This window comes from Salvelinus sp. IW2-2015, linkage group LG18 (genome assembly GCF_002910315.2).
Source record: "Salvelinus sp. IW2-2015 linkage group LG18, ASM291031v2, whole genome shotgun sequence".
Classification (NCBI taxonomy): Eukaryota; Metazoa; Chordata; class Actinopteri; order Salmoniformes; family Salmonidae; genus Salvelinus; species Salvelinus sp. IW2-2015.
Genome location: NC_036858.1, coordinates 28,296,089 through 28,316,481, shown reverse-complemented (window position 1 = coordinate 28,316,481; position 20,393 = coordinate 28,296,089). Strand labels below are relative to the sequence as shown.

The following is a 20,393-nucleotide window of genomic DNA, read 5'->3' as shown; positions in this document are numbered from 1 at the left end:
GAACGGAGCTCCCTCTTATGTGAACGCGCATGGTCAGGTCATTGCAGACTTGACTAATTCCTCTCTCATCCGGCCCCCCTTCACAGTAGAGTCATCAGACAAAGTTCTACAGACTGTTGACATCTAGTGGAAGCCGTAGGACGTGAATACTCATTCATATCTCGCTGTGATTTCAATTGGATCTTGGTTAAAACTCTACCAGCCTCAGAATTTCCACTTCCTGTTTGGATTTTTTTCAGGTTTTTGCCTGCCATACGAGTTCTGTTATACTCACAGACATAATTCAAACAGTTTTAGAAACTTCAGAGTGTTCTATCCAATATGCATATATTAGCAACTGGGACTGAGCAGGCAGTTTAATACGGGCACCTCTGTGCACCTTTCATCCAAGCTACTCAATACTGCCCCTTCAGCCATAAGAAGTTAAGCAAAACGTCAAGAACAAATTTTGTTTCTTAAATACCTTTATTGGAAATGTTTTTAATTCACAAGATGGCTAAACCCATGTCTTAAACTCAGGGCAGTGAGAGAATAAACTCAGCGCAATTGAACATGTTTAATCCACTCACAAACTTCATCTGAACGTTTCAGTATTGATTATTTTAAACCCTAGAACATGTTTTAGAACAGTAATCTCAGTATGAAATATGCTAACATGATTGCCATTGCTAGATGGCTAGCTAAATCGGTTCCCTAGCAACAAATCTTAAAAAGATTAGTAAGAAGCTATTTGAGAAGTTCGTAAGAATCATTACATCTTAAGATGTTGCTGAGGAATTGCACTTAAGAACTATTTTATGAWTTTTTRCCCGCTTAATCTCTACGGGATTGGTGTCCCCGCCCCGCAGGACGGTTGAGCAAACGTAGACTAATGTGATTAGCAAGAAAATCCCAGGACGTAGACATATCTGATGGGCAGAATGCTTAAATTCTTGTTAATCTAACTGCACTGTCTGTCCAATTTACAGTAGCTATTACAGTGAAAGAATACCATGCGATTGTTTGATTGCATAATTATGAACTTGAACATTTATTAATAAGCCAGTTAGGCACATTTGGGCAGTCTTGATACAACATTTTGAACAGATATACAATGGATCAGTCTAAAATGTTGCACATACACTGCTGCCATCTAGTGGCCAAAATCTAAATTGCACCCGTGCTGGAATAAAATATTATGGCCTTTCTCTTGCATTTCGAAGATGATGGTACAAAAAACTTTAGTGGTTTGTTTCAAATGGTATCAAGAATATGCATATCCTTGCTTCAGGTCCTGAGCTACAGGCAGTTAGATTTGGGTATGTAATTTTTGGCAAAACATTTTTTTTTTTAAAGGTTGGATCCTTGGATCCAAGTTGGATGGTTTTAAGAAGCTTAAGATTTTGTGTAAGAAGTGTGTTGTGAATCTAGACCCTGGTCTTTTTCGGAAAGCAAACTCATCTTGTTGGCAATGTCATAAGAATCCCCCCACTGCCATAGATCATGCACTATGGTCGTATTTTTAGAGTACGCAATGTAGGTCAAGTTGCCAAAAGTGCAAACATATTTAGTGTGCATGGAAAGGGTACGTCCTGATGGTCATTGTAAAGCAATTAATTTCCTTCTCCATCCACATTACCTTGTATGCCTCCTCCACATGTGCTGTTGATCTAGTATTGTTTAGAACGACACCATTAGGTAAAAGATCTGACTTCCCCCCCCCCCCCCTCCATTAAAATATTTTTCTAACAGTAATTGGTGACATATGTCATGTCAAACAAACCTAGACTTTCAATCTGCTTAGTTTTTGTTTCCTTGCCACAATATTTCAGTGTATTGCGATACTGGTATTGTCACAGCCCTATTTAGTACCTCGCCGTTTCTTCAGTTTAGTGCTATCTGTACTAAAGAAACCCTTGTTGGTTTCCGTAGCATACGTTGTGCCCTAATAAACATGACCCTGAAGAAACGGTCTTGACACTCTCACACTGACAGTGGTGTTAGTATCTTGTAATGACTGTTCCCCTTCAGGGGTGCTGGCCATGGAGGCGCTGCATCGCCAAGTTCTGCCCTTCCTCTTGAGGAGGATGAAAAAGGACGTGCTGCAGGACCTGCCCCCCAAGATCATCCAGGACTACTACTGCAACCTCAGCCCTCTACAGGTACACCACATGGAGGGGCCCACCTTTAAACACTAACAACGCCACGTACAGTACCTGTCAAAAGTTTGGACAGACCTACTCATTCAAGGGTTTTTCTTTGACTATTTTCTACATTATAGAATAATAGTGAAGATGACATAACTATGAAATGACACACATGGAATCATGTAGTAACCAAAAAAGTGTTAAACAAATCAAAATATATTTGAGATTCTTCAAAGTAGCTACCCTTTGCCTTGATGACTGCTTTGCACACTCTTGGCATTCTCTCAACCAGCTTCACCTGGAATGCTTTTCCGACAGTCTTGAAGGAGTTCCCACATATGTGAAGTACTTGTTGGCTGCTTTTCCTTCAATCTGTGGTCCAACTCATCAATCCAATTGCGATGGTTTGGGATGTCGAGTGATTGTGGAGGCCAGGTCATCTGATGCAGCACTCCATCACTCTCCATCTTGGTCAAATAGCCCTTACACAGCCTGGAGTTGTGTMTTGGGTCATTGGCCTGTTGAAAAACAAATGATAGTCCCACTAAGCGCAAACCAGATGTGATGGCGTATCGCTGCAGAATGCTGTGGTAGCCATTCTGGTTAAGTGTGCCTTGAATTCTAAATAAATCACTGACAGTGTCACCAGCAAAGCACCATCACACCACCGCCATGCTTCACGGTGGGAAATACACATGTAGAGATCATCCGTTCACCCACACTGCGTCTCATAAAGACACGGCGGTTGGAACCAAAAATATCCAATTTGGATTCATCAGACCAAAGGACAGATTTCCACCTAATGTCCATTGCTCGTGTTTCTTGGCCCAAGAAAGTCTCTTCTTATTGGTGTCCTTTAGTAGTGATTTCTTTGCAGCAATTTGACCATGAAGGCCTGATTTCATACTGTCTCCTCTGAACAGTTGATGTTGAGATGTCTGTTACTGGAACTCTGAAGCATTTATTTGGGCTGCAATCTGAGGTGCAATCAACTGCTGATTTTTTTTTTTCTGAGACTGGCATCTCTGATGAACTTATCCTCTGCAACAGAGGTAACGGGCTTAATTTCCTGTGGCGGTCCTCCATGAGAGCCAGTTTCATCATAGTGCTTGATGGTTTTTGCGACTGCACTTGAAGAAACTTTCAAAGTACTGGACATTTTCTAGATTGACTGACCTTCATGTCTTAAAGTAATGATGGACTGTTTCTCTTTGATTACTTGAGCTGTTCTTGCCATAATATGGATTTAGCCATATTTGGTGAAAGACCATCTTCTGTATACCAACCCTACCTTGTCACAACACAACTGATTGGCTCAAATGCATTAAGAAGGAAAGAAATTGCACAAATTAACAAGGCACACCTGTTAATTAAGGCATTCCKGGTGACTACCTCATGAAACTGGTTGAGAGAATGCCAAGWGCGCAAAGCTGTCATCAAGGCGAAGGGTGGCAACTTTGAAGAATCTGAAATATAAAATATATTTTGATTTGTTTTAACACTTTTTTGGGGGGGTTACTCCATGTTATTTCATAGTTTTGATGTCTTCACTATTCTACAATGTAGAAAATAGTCAAAATAAAGAAACCCTTGAATGAGTCAACTTTTGACTGGTACTATAGATACTGTCTTCATTTGGAGAGAACATTCACTTGTGTATTTTCCATTTTCTAGTCACCATAGAAGCTGAGGCTGCTACAAATCTTAATGTTTCAATCCAATAAATGAAAGCCTCGTATGTAGCTTGTTGTATACATACAATCTGTGTGCGTGTTTGATATTGACTACATTGCAGACGGACTGTGTAGAATCACTGATCTACAAATCACAGTTAATCCCAAATAACTACTCATGTGATTTTTAGATTAGCAATMCTGTGCCTGCCATTGCTCAAACTGATACCCTCAAACATTCTGTCCCTGTGTCTGTCTCTGTCTGCAGGTTCAGCTGTATGAGGACTTTGCCAAGTCCCGGGCCAAGGTCGGTGTGGAGGACACCATCTCTACAGCCTCCACCCAGGAGGAGGAGAAACCCAAGCTGAAGGCCACGGGCCACGTGTTCCAGGTACACACACATTGACTGCCTTTGTAGTTTTTGGCTTGTCCCTGACCATGAAAGTGTCCTTTTTCTCCACTGAGCTTCTCACACATGTGAATATGACCTGCATTGAAATGTTAAGTCTGTGTATACCATACTTGCTATTTATGTTATTAATGTCCTCTTCCCTCCAGGCTCTGCAGTACTTGAGGAAGCTGTGTAACCACCCAGGCCTGGTGCTGCTGCCACAGCACCCTGAGTACAAGCGCATCACAGACCAGCTGGCAGCACAACACTCTAGCCTTCGAGACATCCAGCATTCGCCTAAACTCTCAGCCCTCAAACAGGTACCACTAGTTCCGCGTTCCTTACACCAGTGTTTCTTAATCCTGGTCCTGGCATCCAAAGGGGTGCACAGTTCAGTTTTTTTCTCAGCACTACGCACCTGATTCAAAGCTTGATGAGTTGATCAATTTGAATCAGCTGTGTAGTACTAGGGCAAAAACCAAAACCTTGGGGTTCCAAGGACCAGGATTAAGAAACACTAAAGGCGTCTGCATGCGTCCCAGCTGGAACAGTTTGTGTGTATATTATGACGTTTTGGTCTTCAAGGTTTTTTTGGGGTTTGTGCCAAAAAATATTTTCTCTGCAACCTGAAGTCTACGCCCCTTCCTCTGTGATTGGTCAACATTAGATTTTTCAATGACGAATAAGATTTGAGTTTGCTTAATTCTGACTCTTCTGAGGAATAGTGTACTGGCTACGGCGTCTCAAAATGGACAAACGGTACTATTGCTGCTTTTTTTTTCTCGTTTTTAAGCGACTGGAGTATGCGAGCACACTTTTTTTGCCTAGCCGCGTTCTGCTTGCTAAGGCGCGAGTCGAACTGAAGCATGCTGCCACAATTAACCCAAGCTAGCCCCGCACCACCCCTACCCCCCCTCAGCCTTCACAGGTAACAAAAAAAACACAACCCACCCCCCCCCCATCTCCTCTGCTTCAGAAGTGGCAGTGATGGGGATAGTGGGGTGAGGTGCAGATATCGGTCGATCGCCTACACTCTGAACTCCATACTAAACACCTACAGATCAAAACACTAAATTGTAATCCTGAGCTTGCCCCCCCCCCCTTCCCCCCCCTCCCTATTCCCCCCTCCAGTTGTTGTTGGACTGTGGTCTGGGCAGCAGCGGCTCAGCGGAGGGCACAGAGGCGGTGGTTGCCCAACACAGAGTATTGATCTTCTGTCAGCTGAAAAGCATGCTGGACATCGTGGAGCACGACCTGCTCAAGCCGCAGCTGCCCACCGTCACCTACCTGCGACTTGACGGCAGCGTGCAGGCAAGCCTGCGCCACGCCATCGTCTCCAGGTAATAAAGGAGGAGCATGTTCTTTGGGCGGCGCAAATAAATGATGTTGGTGTCACAGGGAATAATGGAATAGTCTGATTAGTAGTGTCGCCAGCATATAAAAATATTTATTTTAAACTCCCATCTCCTCCTTCCATGTGATTTGTTTTTATGACCGGACACCTTAGAAGTAGTTTGAGACCGGTTTTGGGCACAGATAGTAGGCAGAGCTGAGYCTCGAACCCACGTCGCCAGGGGTGTCCGTAGTCAGGAGCTTAGATTGCTACACCAGACTCCGACACAGTCCGTGCCTTTGCTGTAACGTCACCCATTGTCTAACTTGACAAATTTGATCTGAATTTAAAGGCACTCTCCTTCTCTCAGCCTCCATCTCACGTGCTCTTGCCCTCGTCCCCTCATTCTCCCTCTCGACATCTGCTGTGCTCTGTCACGCTCGCTTTCAGGTTCAACAATGACCCCTCCATTGACGTGCTGCTGCTCACCACGCACGTGGGTGGTCTGGGTCTGAACCTGACTGGTGCTGACACGGTGGTGTTTGTGGAACACGACTGGAACCCCATGAGAGACCTACAGGCCATGGACCGCGCCCACAGGATAGGACAGGTACACTACTGCCTCCATGGACACACACACCCCTTTTCACACTACTGAGCCAAGGCAAGCTGTACTTGGCTGGCCTAGTTAATCACCCACCGTAGTTGCTGGAACCGTGCTAGAAAGGACGAAGACGAGGTCCAGGCCCAACACAGTGCGGTTTGGGTCAGCCCTATAGTGTGAATAAGGCAATGGTGTGTTTGAGCAAGCCGAGGCGCAGAATCACTCATCTTGGTTCTGTGCATGCCGACGGCAATGTAGTTGATCTCAAACATGCGCACCGGCTTGGCAGTCGATGTAGTGAAAAGTGACATTTGTAATGGTGTCTTTTTTTGTTTGTTGCAGAAACGCGTGGTGAATGTGTATCGTCTGATCACTCGGGGCACTCTGGAAGAGAAGATCATGGGCCTGCAGAAGTTCAAGATGAACATCGCCAACGCGGTCATCAGCCAGGAGAACGCCAGCCTGCAGAGTATGGGCACCGACCAGCTCCTCAACCTCTTCACCCTGGACAAGGTCAGTAGCTCTCCCTTGGGTACAGGCACTTCGGCATGTGTGCTCTTTTCGTCTCTCTCTCCTCGTCTTCTTGGTCATGCTGCTCTTTCACGCACACATCCATTTAACCAGTATTGCCCGTCCGACGTGTGTGTTTCCGTCTCTCTAACTTGTCTCTCTGTCTAGGATGGGAAGGATGATAAGGGCGAGTCGTCTTCCGGAGGGAAAGCCTCCATTAAGAACGTGCTGGACGGTCTGGGGGACCTGTGGGATCAGCAGCAGTATGACACAGAGTACAACCTGGACAGCTTCATGCACACGCTCCACTAGCCTCTTGCCCAGCCAGACTAAACGATGCTCATCCACCTCCAGCCTAGCAGGGTCATTCTACACAGCCCTCAGGATGGGATCCCCCCCCCTCACACGCACAAGTTTAGCCACATTGACATTCGCCCAAGCCCCAAGGATTCGATTTTCAACCCCCACAACATCCAGGGTTCAGTGCTATCTGCCAGTCTGAACCTGGTTATCCCTATGGCTCCCTCGGTAGTCTCCCACCCGGAGGCCTACTGACTTGACCACCTAAAGGCCTTCCCACCTTCAGTCCTGTCTGCCATGTGCCCTCTTTTCCCAGGGGGACAGAGGGCCCTCTAGTCTGTCCTTGGGACTGCCTGTGGTGATTCTCCTTATAATTGGCAGGCTTAAAGCACTCTGTCACCCTCTTGGAGGACTACCACTGCTCTATTGACATATGGTCAAAAACCAAGTGTGATCGCTAGAAAGAGGAGGAGGCAGGGGTTGTTGTGAGCTGACCTATAGGAACACACCCGTGTGCTGGCTCTTTATAGCGGGCTACTGGATTGTGCTGCAGCTGCTGGCTAGTGGGGGGGTAGTTTTGGGTTGTAGACCTGTGACCTATAGATGACTCATCCCAAGGTGGCGCTAGTCTCCCCACGGATGTCCTGTGTAAGCACATTAATTTCACCTTTCTCACCGCAGAACTCTTATCAGTCGACTGACCTGGCAGATGATTGGAAAAGCTATGGTCATGGCCAGTGCTGCTCCTCCCCAACCTTGTAAAATGTTACTCTGAATGGCACTACAGGGACAAACTGAAATGCCCCCCCCCCCCGCCGCCCAAGAGGACTTGTCAGAGTTTTAAGAAGAGAATGCAGACCTGTAAATATTTCTGTAATTTCTGCTTTTTGTTTAAACGAATAGAATTATAATAAATTCTACAGACCTTTCAGTGTGTGTCTTGTGCGTGCTCTGTCTTGTCCCCATAGTCTGCATTCCCATGTTGATTTGAAGAACACTGTATATAACTTTGAACATGGCCAGTAGAGGGTGTGTTCTTGCATTTAGGAATGATGGCACAGATTCAAATTGTTCATTCAGAGCTAGAGGTGCATGATGTTGAAAAGCAAGAGAAAGTAAATGTTGCTTTAGTGAAGATGACTACACCTATTCAGTGATACTAGAGCTTTAGTTTGATCAGGTGACGGGTTAACTAGTCGTTTTACTGCTGCACATGTAAGCCCTATACTACGAGTCAGGTTTGAAGCGTTACCAAGCTAACCTGGGTCAACTGTATACAATTTTAAATACTGATCACATTCCACAGTAATATGCATTTGAAACGTCATGCACAAACTTTCGTTTGAGCATTTCTATCGATTAGGAGTGGGGTAAAAGTTGCTTGTGCACGCACACCAGACTGCATTAACGATACGTAATTAAAGTGTGGCACTGACTCGTCCATGTATTGTTGATTCCGCATGGTTTCAATGAGTTTGGCGTTGGACTAGCCACGTGGGACGTGCAGTTCCAAGCAGGCAGATTCCCAAGAGCCACGGTAATAAAACGGATGAAGCCTGAGCTGGAATATGAAGCTAGCTGAAGCTGCCTAGCTTTCGAAAACCCTGAGTAGATCTCACTTCTTAGTCTACCCAGGGCCGACTCTCAATTTACTTTTAGGAGTTAGAATAGACTATACAATGTGAGCCAGCAGTTTTGTCAGTCAATTAGTCTAGCCAGTTATCTAAATTTACAGGGCACGTGCCTGACCGCCACGGTGCACCCGTTGGTTTTGATAGTCACACTGATTTGTCTTTCTTCCACCCCAAAAAATTGCTTCGGACCCACAAAAGGCTAGCCAGCCCAGAGTATACCCCTCTGGTAGGAAGAAAACAAACATATAAATGCAACATGTCAAGTGTTGGTCCCATGTTTCATGAGCTGAAATTAAAGGTTTGCCCAAAAAATCCATAAACATCTTTTCATGTTTTTTTATGCACACATTATGTTTACATCCCTGTAAATGAGCGTTTCTCCGTTGCCAAAATAATCCATCCACCTGACTAGTGGCATATCAAGAAGCTGATTAAACCGCATAATCATTACAGGTACACCATGTGCTGGTTCTAACATGCCTCCTTTGTCCTGGTCTTGTACACATTCAAATTGCGCCCACTTTTTTTTGACAGGTGTAGACGATTAAGACTCATTGTAATCAGATTTTTCTGCCCACCTCCAGAGGCAGTCAAGCACACATTGTCTGGATATCTTACAAGTGTTGACAGACCTGGACAGTGAAGCCATAATTATCKTGCCGTTAAAATCATTGACATGTGGCACCTTTCATATTGATGACATAAATCAGTCTTAAATATATTGAAAGAATAGAGGTCACATTTGCATACAGGAAAGATGTTCACAATCGACGCAGTGGACAGGTTAGAGATGCATTTCTGAAAATGTTGGCACAATCAAATTCCAAACTTTCCCTTAGTGCCAGGTATAAACAAGACTAGAGAGATAGATTGACTATGTATAGCGAAGATCTTGGTGTATAAAGTGACGCGGAAGAGCAAAAAAGCATTGAACGCTGTTCTGCGAGTGGTCTGCGGCAGTTGGTTAATAACGAGCGTTCTGAAGTACAACTTAAAGCCTAAGCTTTTCCCAAAAGCATTGTTAGTGGCAAAGACTAACTTACATGCAAATTCAAAATGCTGCTAAACCGATAAACCTACATTGCTTCAGTAACCTGTAATGTAACACAGGTCTTAAATGGATTTCAGTTCTTTTGAGATTTATTTTCACACGTCACATTTTTCCATTCCAGTCACACACCAGTCAAGCACCTTACTCCAGGCAGAACATCAAGGGATGAGAGAAAGAGGTGGAAAAGGAGGCCATGCAAAAGACGACAATATTTCACAGCGTCATACAACTATATTTAATAAGACTTGCTTGTTATTAGTACAGAAAAGGGAAAAGGTGGGAACTACAACCTTGAAGCAGTAGTAGTAAGCATTAGCAGCATAGAGCTCCATGTTTTTTTTACAGTTATACTGCAAATTCAGACAAGCATAGGTCCAAGTCAACAATTTCAAAGCCTCGTCAAGATAGAACCAGTAATCAAACAAAAAGTGTTACTTTGAAAAATTAATGAACAAACACTTTTAAAAAGTTGATTTTGTCTGAGAAAAACTTGAGCAAGTTTATCATTTTTTTGAAATCACAAAATTAAGGGCCTACTGAGAGAACATTCATGATGCATAAGTGAATATACTATCCAAATCTAGTGTTATATGAAATAGGTATATTTCGATAGGATTATATGAAATTTCCTCCACCACACATGATTTCCATCTTAGCCAAACTGTCCATTTCAGTTGCACATAGTAGTTTAATATTGTCAGGGTATAGTGTTTGCTTAACAAATAAATCAAATGTGACAAATACTTGGTGGCATGACTGTAATACTGACCCTTGGGAGAAAGCACTGGGTTAGTACGAGATGAAGTTAATTAGTAGAACACCACCTGTACAAACTGGTAGAAAAGGCAAGCTAGAAATAACATTCTCAGACCAGCATTTGCATTGGTGTTTTTTTCCGCTTATTGATGACAATACTATAGTGGTGATGTCACAACACTTCATATGGAGCAATAGTCTATGGATATGAGGGCAAAAATCCAGTTAATGCCATCCCCGAAGAACAAGCCGCATAATGTTATCTTGGCTCAAATTGTATCTTGGCTCAAATTTCAATCTAAAGGCCAGTTTGTACACACTAAACTGTGACTAAAGAAATCTAGGTGGTTTGGGGATAAAGAAAACATGTCAAAGATTTAGATGTATGCCTTCTATCATCGTGAATAAATTCCAACAAGTCACACCCTCCACTTAATTATACAGTTCATCTTAACATTTACATTCATTCTTAAATACAATCTCACTGGTGCGCATAGCCACTTTTCAGGTTCCTACAGGGGTTTACCCACCATCTGAAACTAAAGGGAGGGTCATGTAACATGATTAACATTTTATAGGTATTAATGTGATGTTTCACATCAGTGGAAGTGTTGTGACATCTTGGCCATACAATGTTATTGACWGTAATGTTATTGACTAGGTGGGGTTATACCGTAGTAGCAGAAGCAGGAGTGGTAAGTAGCATTGTCCAGCTTCCACAACATCACAACATACCACATTCTGCCTTTTTATTTTATTGCCTGTTCATTTGTTTTACATTGCCAATCACTTAACAATACCAAAGGTCATAGTTTTTTTAGTTTTTTCCCCTCTCCTTAAYTCATCGTCACACTAATGTAAGCAACATCAGCGAGTTAACACATTAAGCTTTGCATTTAAAAAATCTACACACTTAAGTAACAATATTACAAAGGTTTTTCAGCTTCCAAAAATAAAATAAAGTGAACAAATGAAAAAAGTAACTTTTTTTTAAAGAATTAGCATCATAAAATGAATTTATTCCAAGTAAAAATATAAAATAATATTAATGACATTGACCAGATATGAAAGTCTCCCCCAGAAATAACTATTAATGGTTGAGAAATAAGTCTGTAAAGAAAATACGAAATAAAAATACGTAAATGTTTAAATAATTTTCTTTTTTAGCAAAAATCTCTAAAAATAATGAAAAATTTCTCAGTACAAAGGCTACATTACTACTGGAAGGTACTAGCATGTAGAGTAGGTAAATACACAGTAGAAAATGATTTTAGTGAATCACAATGCTTGCAATGAAAATAAATCTGCAATAAAGATTTGCCTCTTTTTCTTTTTTCTTCTTTTTTTTTTTACAAACAGTACAAACAGTATTGCACATTACAACAAAGAATCGAGGTTCTTAGCCTTAAAAAAATGGGACTAATTCAAGTCTTGCGTGAATAGAAGGCTACCAGTCAATTGATACACCTTGGGGGCTTTCGAACAAGTTACAGTTGAAACACTTGTATCTCTTAATAATAATTTAAAAAAACATTCCTTTCTCTCCACCTCATCTGCTTAAAGTCTATTTTTTTTAAACAATCTCAGGCTAACAAAATTAGGGTGTTGCTTTTACAAAACAAAATGAAACACATACTTTTAGGAAACATAAAAAAGTTCTTAAAAAATAACATGAACAGAAGATCTCTTTCACAATTCTGGTCAGCATAGTAAATGACTGATTATAAATATACAAAATAAGGGAAGTATCTTCAGTTCACCTGATAGACTTTTATTTATATAGAACAACAATTTTTTTTAGGACTAATGTTTTCCTTGGAACACTACCACTCATGTTACGTTTGTCTTGGTGACACCGTGCTTCCACGGGTATAAGACCAGTGGGAAACTCACTCTAACCTCCTCTGTAATAAGGTAGACTCTGTACTTCAGCTAACTACGACATTATATTAAAGTTATAAAGCTCTAGCTCCTTCAGTTGTTTTTTTTTCAAAAAATAAAATTTAAAATAAAAGCAAATAAGCATGACAAAAAATAAAATCAACCACCTGTTAAATCATCTCTGGCAGAATTAAATTAATATATATTTTTTAATTTGAATAAACTTACTTAGAAAATATCAATTTCTCTCCTAATATATTTCAAAATTGAGGTATTGCAAAAGATCATGTCAGTCAGAAAGCACACTTTTTGTTTTTCTCCCAACAAAAACAATTGCTGACTGTTAAACTGTCCAGATACAAAGAGTAGTGCATAACACGTCTATTATAGAGAAGGAACAAACATAGAAAACCCTTCTGGGCGGGGAAAGACATCTCACAAAAACACCCAGAATTCACTTAAATAGGGAGACTTATTATTACTCATGGTTAGCCTCTTTTTTTTGTTGTAGACTTTTTTATCAATAAAAAAGTATCTTCGGTTTAGATTAGTTTACTTTTACAAGAAACAAACAAAATGGTTTGTCCTAAAGCAAACCGTTTTGCGACTAAAACCGAGAGAGGACGGCGGGGTGCCAGCACGGGACAATCGCAACACACAGAAAAGGAGACGACACATCAACTCGCAATGTTGTAGGATCCAGACTGGATTGTCCACAAAACTGCTAAAAACCAGTGTAACTTAGCCCCAAACTCCACCGCTCAAACCCAAACCAACCCCAGCAGCCAATACTTTGTTTATTTGTCCTGCATTTATAACTACCCAATACCGCCCACCCCACCCCCTCCCATCCAACTGCACCCCATACCATAGCCTTTTGATTTAAAACAAAATGTCCACCATTTTAGCAGGTCATTATTCTACTTCAAGCTTTGCAGGAAAATCTGGATAAATATGGTAAATCCCAGCTAGCACACAATGTTCTGGCAATGTTATTACAACCCCGTAGCCAGAGAACTTTATGTGCAGGCTGAGAAGGAGCTCAGTTTACTAAACCACAAGTCTCCAGTAGCTTCAATGTTCTGTCTATCTTCTCATCACTGTCTCGTATGCCTTGTCACCACAACAGTACAAATGTTTCTAACTTGCACCTTTAAACCCACAGGCATAGCGCTTGATGCGTCGCACAGTATCATCTGTGGTCTCCGTATGTGTCGGTGGTTTAAGTTGAACATATGTGAGCTCTTTGGTTTTTTTGGGGACACGACCCTGTCAACAGTACAGACAGCAGTTCTGTGTTTCTCAGATTCAAGCTCACTTTAGTCTGCGTGTCATATGTTCTGTGTATTTGGGTCAAACTTTGTGTGCGTCCTAGGTCTGTATATGTACATGTTTGTATGTATGTTTAAGAGAACGAGAACCATCTGTCTAATGTGTGTGTGTGTGTGTGTATGAGAGAACGTATATACGTGTGCATACATTAGTTCATGAAGTTTCACAGGACTTCTATGTCGGACGTTAACAACACTTAAAGCGAAATCACAGTTCTATAGGCATACTCAGACCCAACTACGTACGGTATAAAAAAAAAAATGTGCACAATTATATTAACAATCACTGCAAAAAAAAAAAAAAAAAAGTACTTCACCTATCGTAGACAGTTTTAAATGATATATCCTACATCTACTTGGATTCAGGATTAATATGAAGGTTTCGTCATCTGGTTATGTTAGCCACCTTGTGCAGAAGCAGTCTGCTCATACTGCCCCTGTGGCTGTTAACTTCTCACTGGAGGTGTTGGATTCTTTTACCAGTCTGTCTTCCCTGTTGAGTCCAGTTTCATGCTAGTTGTACGTACATCTATATTGGTGTTGTGCAAACATGGGCAGAATTGAATAGTAGACATGAGACTGAAATTCTATTGCATGCAGCAACCTGATTGAAAAGAACATGCAGTTAGGGGCGACCCCCCCCCCCCTCCTTTACCCCACATCATACTAGGCATCATAAGGGACGCCCCTCTCCCTATGATAGCCTGTCATCAACCTTAACACCAGGTGACATCATAGTTGTTATAACACCCTAGCCTGAATAAAGTACTATTCAGCAGCAAAAGCTATTGCAGCATTACATCAACATAACACTAGAAAATAAAGTCCTAAAAAAAATATTTAAAAAATAAAGACCTACAAATCAAAAGCAAAACAAAATCTGATTGCGTCTTATGAGGTATTAATTTTACTATTTTCAGAGTCAAAATGGAGAGCAAATATAGCCATGTTTTCAAAAAAATTTTTTTTATCTGGGCTTCTATGGCCCAGACTACTAGATAATTGTTTAGTCTTGCTACATCTTATGCCACCTATTTAGTTTTTCTGAATGCATGGATTTCACTTTTGCCTTTGGTAATATAAGGGGCGATATCCTAAAACATTTTTTAAATAAGTGCATGCTCCTTTCCCATAGAATTTAATTATCTTTATATGTTAGATAGATATATTTAAAACAAAAATATATATATATACTTTTTAAATATATATGTACTGTAACTGTATAAATCAGGAGACCCTGACCCACCAAGTCATGGAACAGGGGACTTGAACACAATATGTTTTTTTGCTAACATCACATGTGTGTTTAGTGAGTTTTGAGCCAAAGTGCAAATTCTAAGCAGATAGACTTTTGCGATTCATTTTTTTTCTTCACCCTATTGTCATCATAAGGGTACACTGGACAATGAGTTCGTAATCAAGCGGTGTAGTTTGAAAAAGAAAGACCCATGTATTTGTAGTTATCCTCTTCACTGATGTTGAGGTGCTGGGGAGGGGGTGCAGAGCAGGGGGGGGTGAGGGGGGGTGTAGCGCTGTCCCGGTTGAGGGGCTGTTGGGGGTGGGGCCGCGGGGCAGGGCTTATCTCGACCCCCTCAGCTCCAGCGGAAGGACACGTGTCGAGGGCGGTCGCCCCCCTCCTTCACCAGTGGCTTGTGGAACTCTCGGCCCGCCCGGGAGTGGATACTGGCCCAGCAGTACTCACAGTAGTACTGCAGGCAGGTGACGTTGGCACAGAAGAAGGGGGCAAACTTCCCCCCACAGCGCGCCCCCTGGCACTCGTCACACATCTGATCGTCCAAGACGTACGGCTTCACCTCCACCTGAAGGAAGGTCAGAGAAAGGAGACACTGGCTTATTATCTTCTTGGCATGAGGTCTAGATTGAACTCAAACTTGAATCTCTATTGTCGGGATGTAAACAGAGTCTATATGCTTTATGCTAAATGTTTGACCAAGTGCAAGACATTGCTGTTAGCTCCCGAGTTCTGAAATGTATATTTCTGTTCATGTTTTATTTGCCCGTTTAATGTCAACTGTGACATCCTAAAGGCTAAAAATATCAACTTCTCAAATACGTTTCTGTCTCTAGTTGTTCCAATTTTCCTCTCTATGGGTAAGGAAGGCACTGCAAAAGCAGATGTGGTGAATATTTTAAGAGCCAAAGTGACTCATGTGTCCAAGTGTTGCACAACATTCTCAGGCCACTGCCTGGTACTCTTTATGCACGGAAGCAGGTATACGTCTACACACACACAAGAGAATTTGGAGTCCGTTGACCGTTGCTGAGGGACAGACTATCCAATCTGTGTCTCCATGGAGATGACACAGTGTGTGAGCAGGCCCTGGTTACATACAGCGATCCCTCCACTACAGCCTGACAGTGTAATGAAGGGTTCTCTTTAAACCCCCAGCCCTGGTAAGACGACGACTAGCAATGGCCAAAACCAGAAACAGACTGGCAACCAGGCTCATTTTCATTTGGCACCAAACGGTAGGAAACGGACAGAAAAAGGGTACCCGAGCGTGTCCAACAGCGCTTGTTTTTGGTTTCCGTTGCAAAATGTTTTGCTATGGTGTGCCCTAATGAATACGGCCAATAAATACCCGTATCACCTCAGTGAGTACAACAATGAAGCTGTTCTGAGGTACAGTAATTGAACCATTCTGACATATCATTAAGACAATACCAAGAGGCCATTGACAGTTAACGGAATGATTGTGTTGCCAGACAGAACAGAAATAAAATGTGCAAACAAACGTGTTGTGGATGGACACCAGTGAACTAGGCTTCAGGCCTCAACCACAAGAACGAACGTTAACTAACCCTGAGAGAACTTGGGTGTGACGAGGTGGTGGTTGACCAAACCTTTTTGGAGGGGCAGGCAGAGAGGCTTCTCTGGGTAGAGCCTCCAACGATGTACCCCCCCCCCCAGCCAGGCTTTCCTTGGCCTCAGCCAAATATAGGGATCTGTAGAAGAGATTTCTCTCATACCAAATCTCTATGGCTGATAATGAGGGTTTGCAGTGCAGCGATCTCATCTATAGGCCATTACGTGCCTCGTTAGTGGCAGCTAGGCCTAGTGGTCTAGTGATCTGGGCCCATATTCAAAAAGCGCCTCAGAGTTAGGGGTGCTGATCTAGGATCAGTTTGACCTTTTAAGTAATAATGGCTATGGYGYGGGGGGGYGGGGGGGGSTGAACCTAGATCAGCACTCCTACTGTTGGACACTGTGAATACGGCCCTGGGTCAGACAGTAGAGCCAACCCAGGGCAGTAGTCTGAATGAAGACACTGCCTGCTCAACCAGCTACTGGGGTTGGATATTGGATTATGGCAGCATAGAGGGAGTGTGGAACAAGCAGCCCCCACTGAGACTAGCCTCTCTGGGCTGGCAGACGACCAGTCTTGGTTGGTCACGATAGGCCATGCTCTATAGGGCTAGCTCGCTCAAAATAACCCGGCCACGGCTAAAGTGAATATTCATGTATAAGGAAGTCCTATAATTAAACCTTCCCCACGTCTGGGACTTCAAATATCGGTCAGCCCTCCAGCAGCCAAAGGCCAGGGTGATTACACAGCCAACTCTATTCCACAGACCTAACCGGGGCTCCCTGTATTGTAGGCTGCGCCGAACTGTCGGTTGGACACCAGCATATAATGACAGCTCTTATGTATAGGGTCTTAAGGAGAGTTAAAGAGTTCAGATCCACAGCAGCACACCATTGGGCTCCCGAATGGCGCAGCGGTCTAAGGCACCGCATCTCAGTGCAAGAGGCGTCACTGCAGTCCCTGGTTTGAATCCAGGCTGTGTCACATCCGGCCGTGATTGGGAGTCCCATAGGACGGCACACAATTGGCCCAGCGTCGTCCGGGTTTGGCCGCCATTGTAAATAAGAATTGGTTCCTAACTGACTTGCCTATTTAAATAAAAGGTTAAATAAAAAAAATAAGAAAGCCTACACTAGGCCATACTGGGAGGTTACACCAGGGTCGTGTTCATTCGGCACCAAACGGAAGAAAAGTGACAAACAGGGAGGGACTACCTGGACTTGTCCAATGAGAAACACTCCTTTTTGTTCCCTGTTGCAAAACCTTTTCTGCTGCGTGCCCTAACGGACACAACCCAGTCATTCTTCATCTGCTAAAGATATCTCCCTGTTATCCAACTTCTAGGGCAACTCCTGAAGCACTATTGCTACGGAGACAGACCTTCTGAACACAGTGTTTGGTCTCACTCACCCGTTTGTCAATGTCGTTGTGCTGCAACTGAACAAATCGGGCGCTGATGGCGGCGATGTAGCTCTGCTGATTGGAGAAGGCCACACGGCCCGCCCCCTTGGGGTACTTGAGCTCCGGGTCAGTGTCAATGCCGGCGTAGCACACACCCCCATACAGCCTGTCCATGATCATAGCTAGTTCCACTAGAGGACGAGAGGACGAGAGAGAGAATGTTATGACTGCATGCCTCTAGTTTGTCTCATGAAAATTGAGGAAAAAAGTGGAGATTCATATTGTTTACCAGACAAGCAGAATGATGCGACTTGAATAACATTCTTTGCCAATAACATTATCCTGAGAGTGTGCATTACAGTAGTCGTCTTTGACTGTTGATATAACTAGCATAGGTCACATAGCAGACAGCCAGTCAGTGAGGTTGTTCCCAAGCACAGAAATACTGAACCACCTAAAGGGCCTTGCGTGAACACTTTACATAACCAGCAGTTAGCGAACCGCCTGGAAACAACGTGGATCGCTTTCTCACTGGCAAAACTGTATTTTTGATTACAGCCTGTAGAGACTACAGTCTACGCCAGTCGATCTTACACAGAGAATCCACCAACCTATCCCACTGATCTACATCCGTTTTGACCAATCCCCTACCTGCGCGTAGAGGCCGGGGCACACCCCCCACAAATATAGTCTTGCGGGGGTCCAGCGGTTGGGAGCCATCCATCACAAAGTCACTGTCACTCAGGTTCCAGGGGCGGATTTGAACCTGGAAAAAAGAAATGCATCATTAATTAAGTAATGTGTCTGACGAGAAATCCACACTTACACCCTTATACCCAACTGGAACCGAACTGCCTTGGTAATTTTCCTTTCAAGCCCAGTTAGAGCAACTATGGTGAATGTAGAACCAGACTGGCACAGTACAGGTCGGCTTGTCTCGATTCAGTTCAGCTTAGTAGTGTGAAAACSGTATTACAGTACAATACTGTAGCGTTCACTGACTGGTTTGTCCTTGATAGTGGGGCTGGAGACACAAAGGTAAAGCTTCCCGTCCTCCTCGATGCAGGCGTCAATCAGGGCCTGGACAGAGGTCTCCTCTTGGAACAGCAAGAAGGCATAGCCTGGAAGAAGAGAGAGAAGAGTTTTTAAGACTAGAGAACAGTACACTGTGTACCGTCTATACCTGAACGACGGAAGACAGTACCTTTCAGCCCAAAAGCTCAAATCAAGTCTGCTCAGTTTCAGTACGGAAAAAAAGTCCCCGTGCAAAATGTATCAACCTAATACTCTCCAAATCATTTTGGAAAGTTACGGTGCTCAAAGATATGCTCCTGTGGGATGATGAGGTCTGGCTTTGCAGCAGAGAGAGATACAGAGAGGAAGGGAGGAGTGGGCTCGTCAGTGTGCATTGTTAAATCATCTATTACTGAAAGGGAGGAGAGGCGAGAGTTGGCCTAGGGTCAAGGCCATTCTGTCAGTTAGGGAGAGTTGGGAAGTTTATCTAGGGTCATGCTTATTCCGTAACAGAGTATGGGAGTCAGCTAGCTTCACTCGAGTAGCAGTCGCATAGCTGTGTCCAATGGCCCTAATATCACACTACTCTTCTGGTATTAGCATTTGATATGGAAACAATACAGTATCAATTGTGTGAACAGAGTGGACAAAAGATCATGAGAAAACACAACGGAACAAGAAAATGATGACACATATATAGTAGGCAAGGCAAAGTATCACAGGGTTATTCCATTCAGTGGAATAGAGTACATTTGCAGCAACTAATAGGCCAGCAACGACCAGAGCCATACAAGTAGCATACATCTCCAACTCTGATGCACATGATTTCACATATCCTTAACTAGAGGGCCGTGATCATGTGAGTAAAACTGTGGAGCCACCAGGGAAGTGATGTGGGAACCTGAGCCGCAAAGCAGAGCAGGCAGCAGAGTGGCGGGATGGAGGGAGGAAGGGATGGAGGGAGGGAGGCCGGGCCCACACGCAGACAGGACGTACATTTATGGTGCAGAAGGCTGTCAGAGGCGCCGCCTGCCACCGCGTGCGATTTCTGGTGTCAGCTGACTGTGAAGGGGCTACTGCTTTTTAGGCGTATATGCGGGACACAGAGAGCGCCTGGCCGAGGAACGGAGTGGCAATTAGGGGAACAGAGAAATGTGCAACTGTCACGTTTTACTCTCAGACATTCCTCAAAGGGACTGCTGCAGCGGGTGAAGAGGGGGAAAGATGAAAGAAAAATACACTGACTCAGTACATCGTGAAAGTGTGTGTGTGTGTGTGTATGTGTGAGAGAGAGTCTGTGCAAATGAAGGTGTGTGTGTGTGTGTATCAAAGAACGCATACACGAACGACAGTATATATGTTCAAGTCCATGCATGTCACCACGAGGGCTACATCAAGCACTTCCACTCCCCAGTCCTCTAGCCCTTCTCACTGAGCCCCGGCAGTGCTTAGTCATCATCATCACACACACACACACCTGAGTGGAGCGTGTGTGTCTAGGGTCCTTCAGTGAGGTCACAACCAGCACTCGCTGTCCACCTCTCCAGCACAACCAGGCCC

The 20,393-nt window shown here is 43.5% G+C and overlaps 2 protein-coding genes across 7 annotated transcripts in view; one reads left to right on the top strand and one right to left on the bottom strand.

Annotated features, from left to right (window-relative positions):
* Positions 1 to 7,868, top strand: part of LOC111977737 (TATA-binding protein-associated factor 172) — a 63,387-nt gene extending 55,519 nt beyond the window's left edge. Inside the window, exons 33-39 of the mRNA XM_024007313.2 lie at positions 2,011 to 2,141; positions 4,068 to 4,190; positions 4,358 to 4,510; positions 5,322 to 5,530; positions 5,974 to 6,133; positions 6,470 to 6,640; positions 6,806 to 7,868. Coding sequence (XP_023863081.1) covers positions 2,011 to 2,141; positions 4,068 to 4,190; positions 4,358 to 4,510; positions 5,322 to 5,530; positions 5,974 to 6,133; positions 6,470 to 6,640; positions 6,806 to 6,949 — 1,091 coding nt within the window. The 3' untranslated portion in view covers positions 6,950 to 7,868. The remainder of the gene's footprint in view (positions 1 to 2,010; positions 2,142 to 4,067; positions 4,191 to 4,357; positions 4,511 to 5,321; positions 5,531 to 5,973; positions 6,134 to 6,469; positions 6,641 to 6,805) is intronic.
* Positions 7,869 to 9,842: 1,974 nt separating this feature from the next.
* The window catches only part of LOC111977725 (cytoplasmic polyadenylation element-binding protein 3-like), a 56,784-nt gene continuing 46,233 nt past the window's right edge, over positions 9,843 to 20,393 (bottom strand). For all 6 annotated transcript variants that reach the window (XM_024007290.2, XM_024007287.2, XM_024007291.2 and 3 more), the window contains 4 exon segments: positions 9,843 to 15,410; positions 17,829 to 18,010; positions 18,471 to 18,585; positions 18,822 to 18,940. In XM_024007290.2, the coding sequence (XP_023863058.1) occupies positions 15,183 to 15,410; positions 17,829 to 18,010; positions 18,471 to 18,585; positions 18,822 to 18,940 (644 nt within the window). In that variant the 3' untranslated portion in view covers positions 9,843 to 15,182.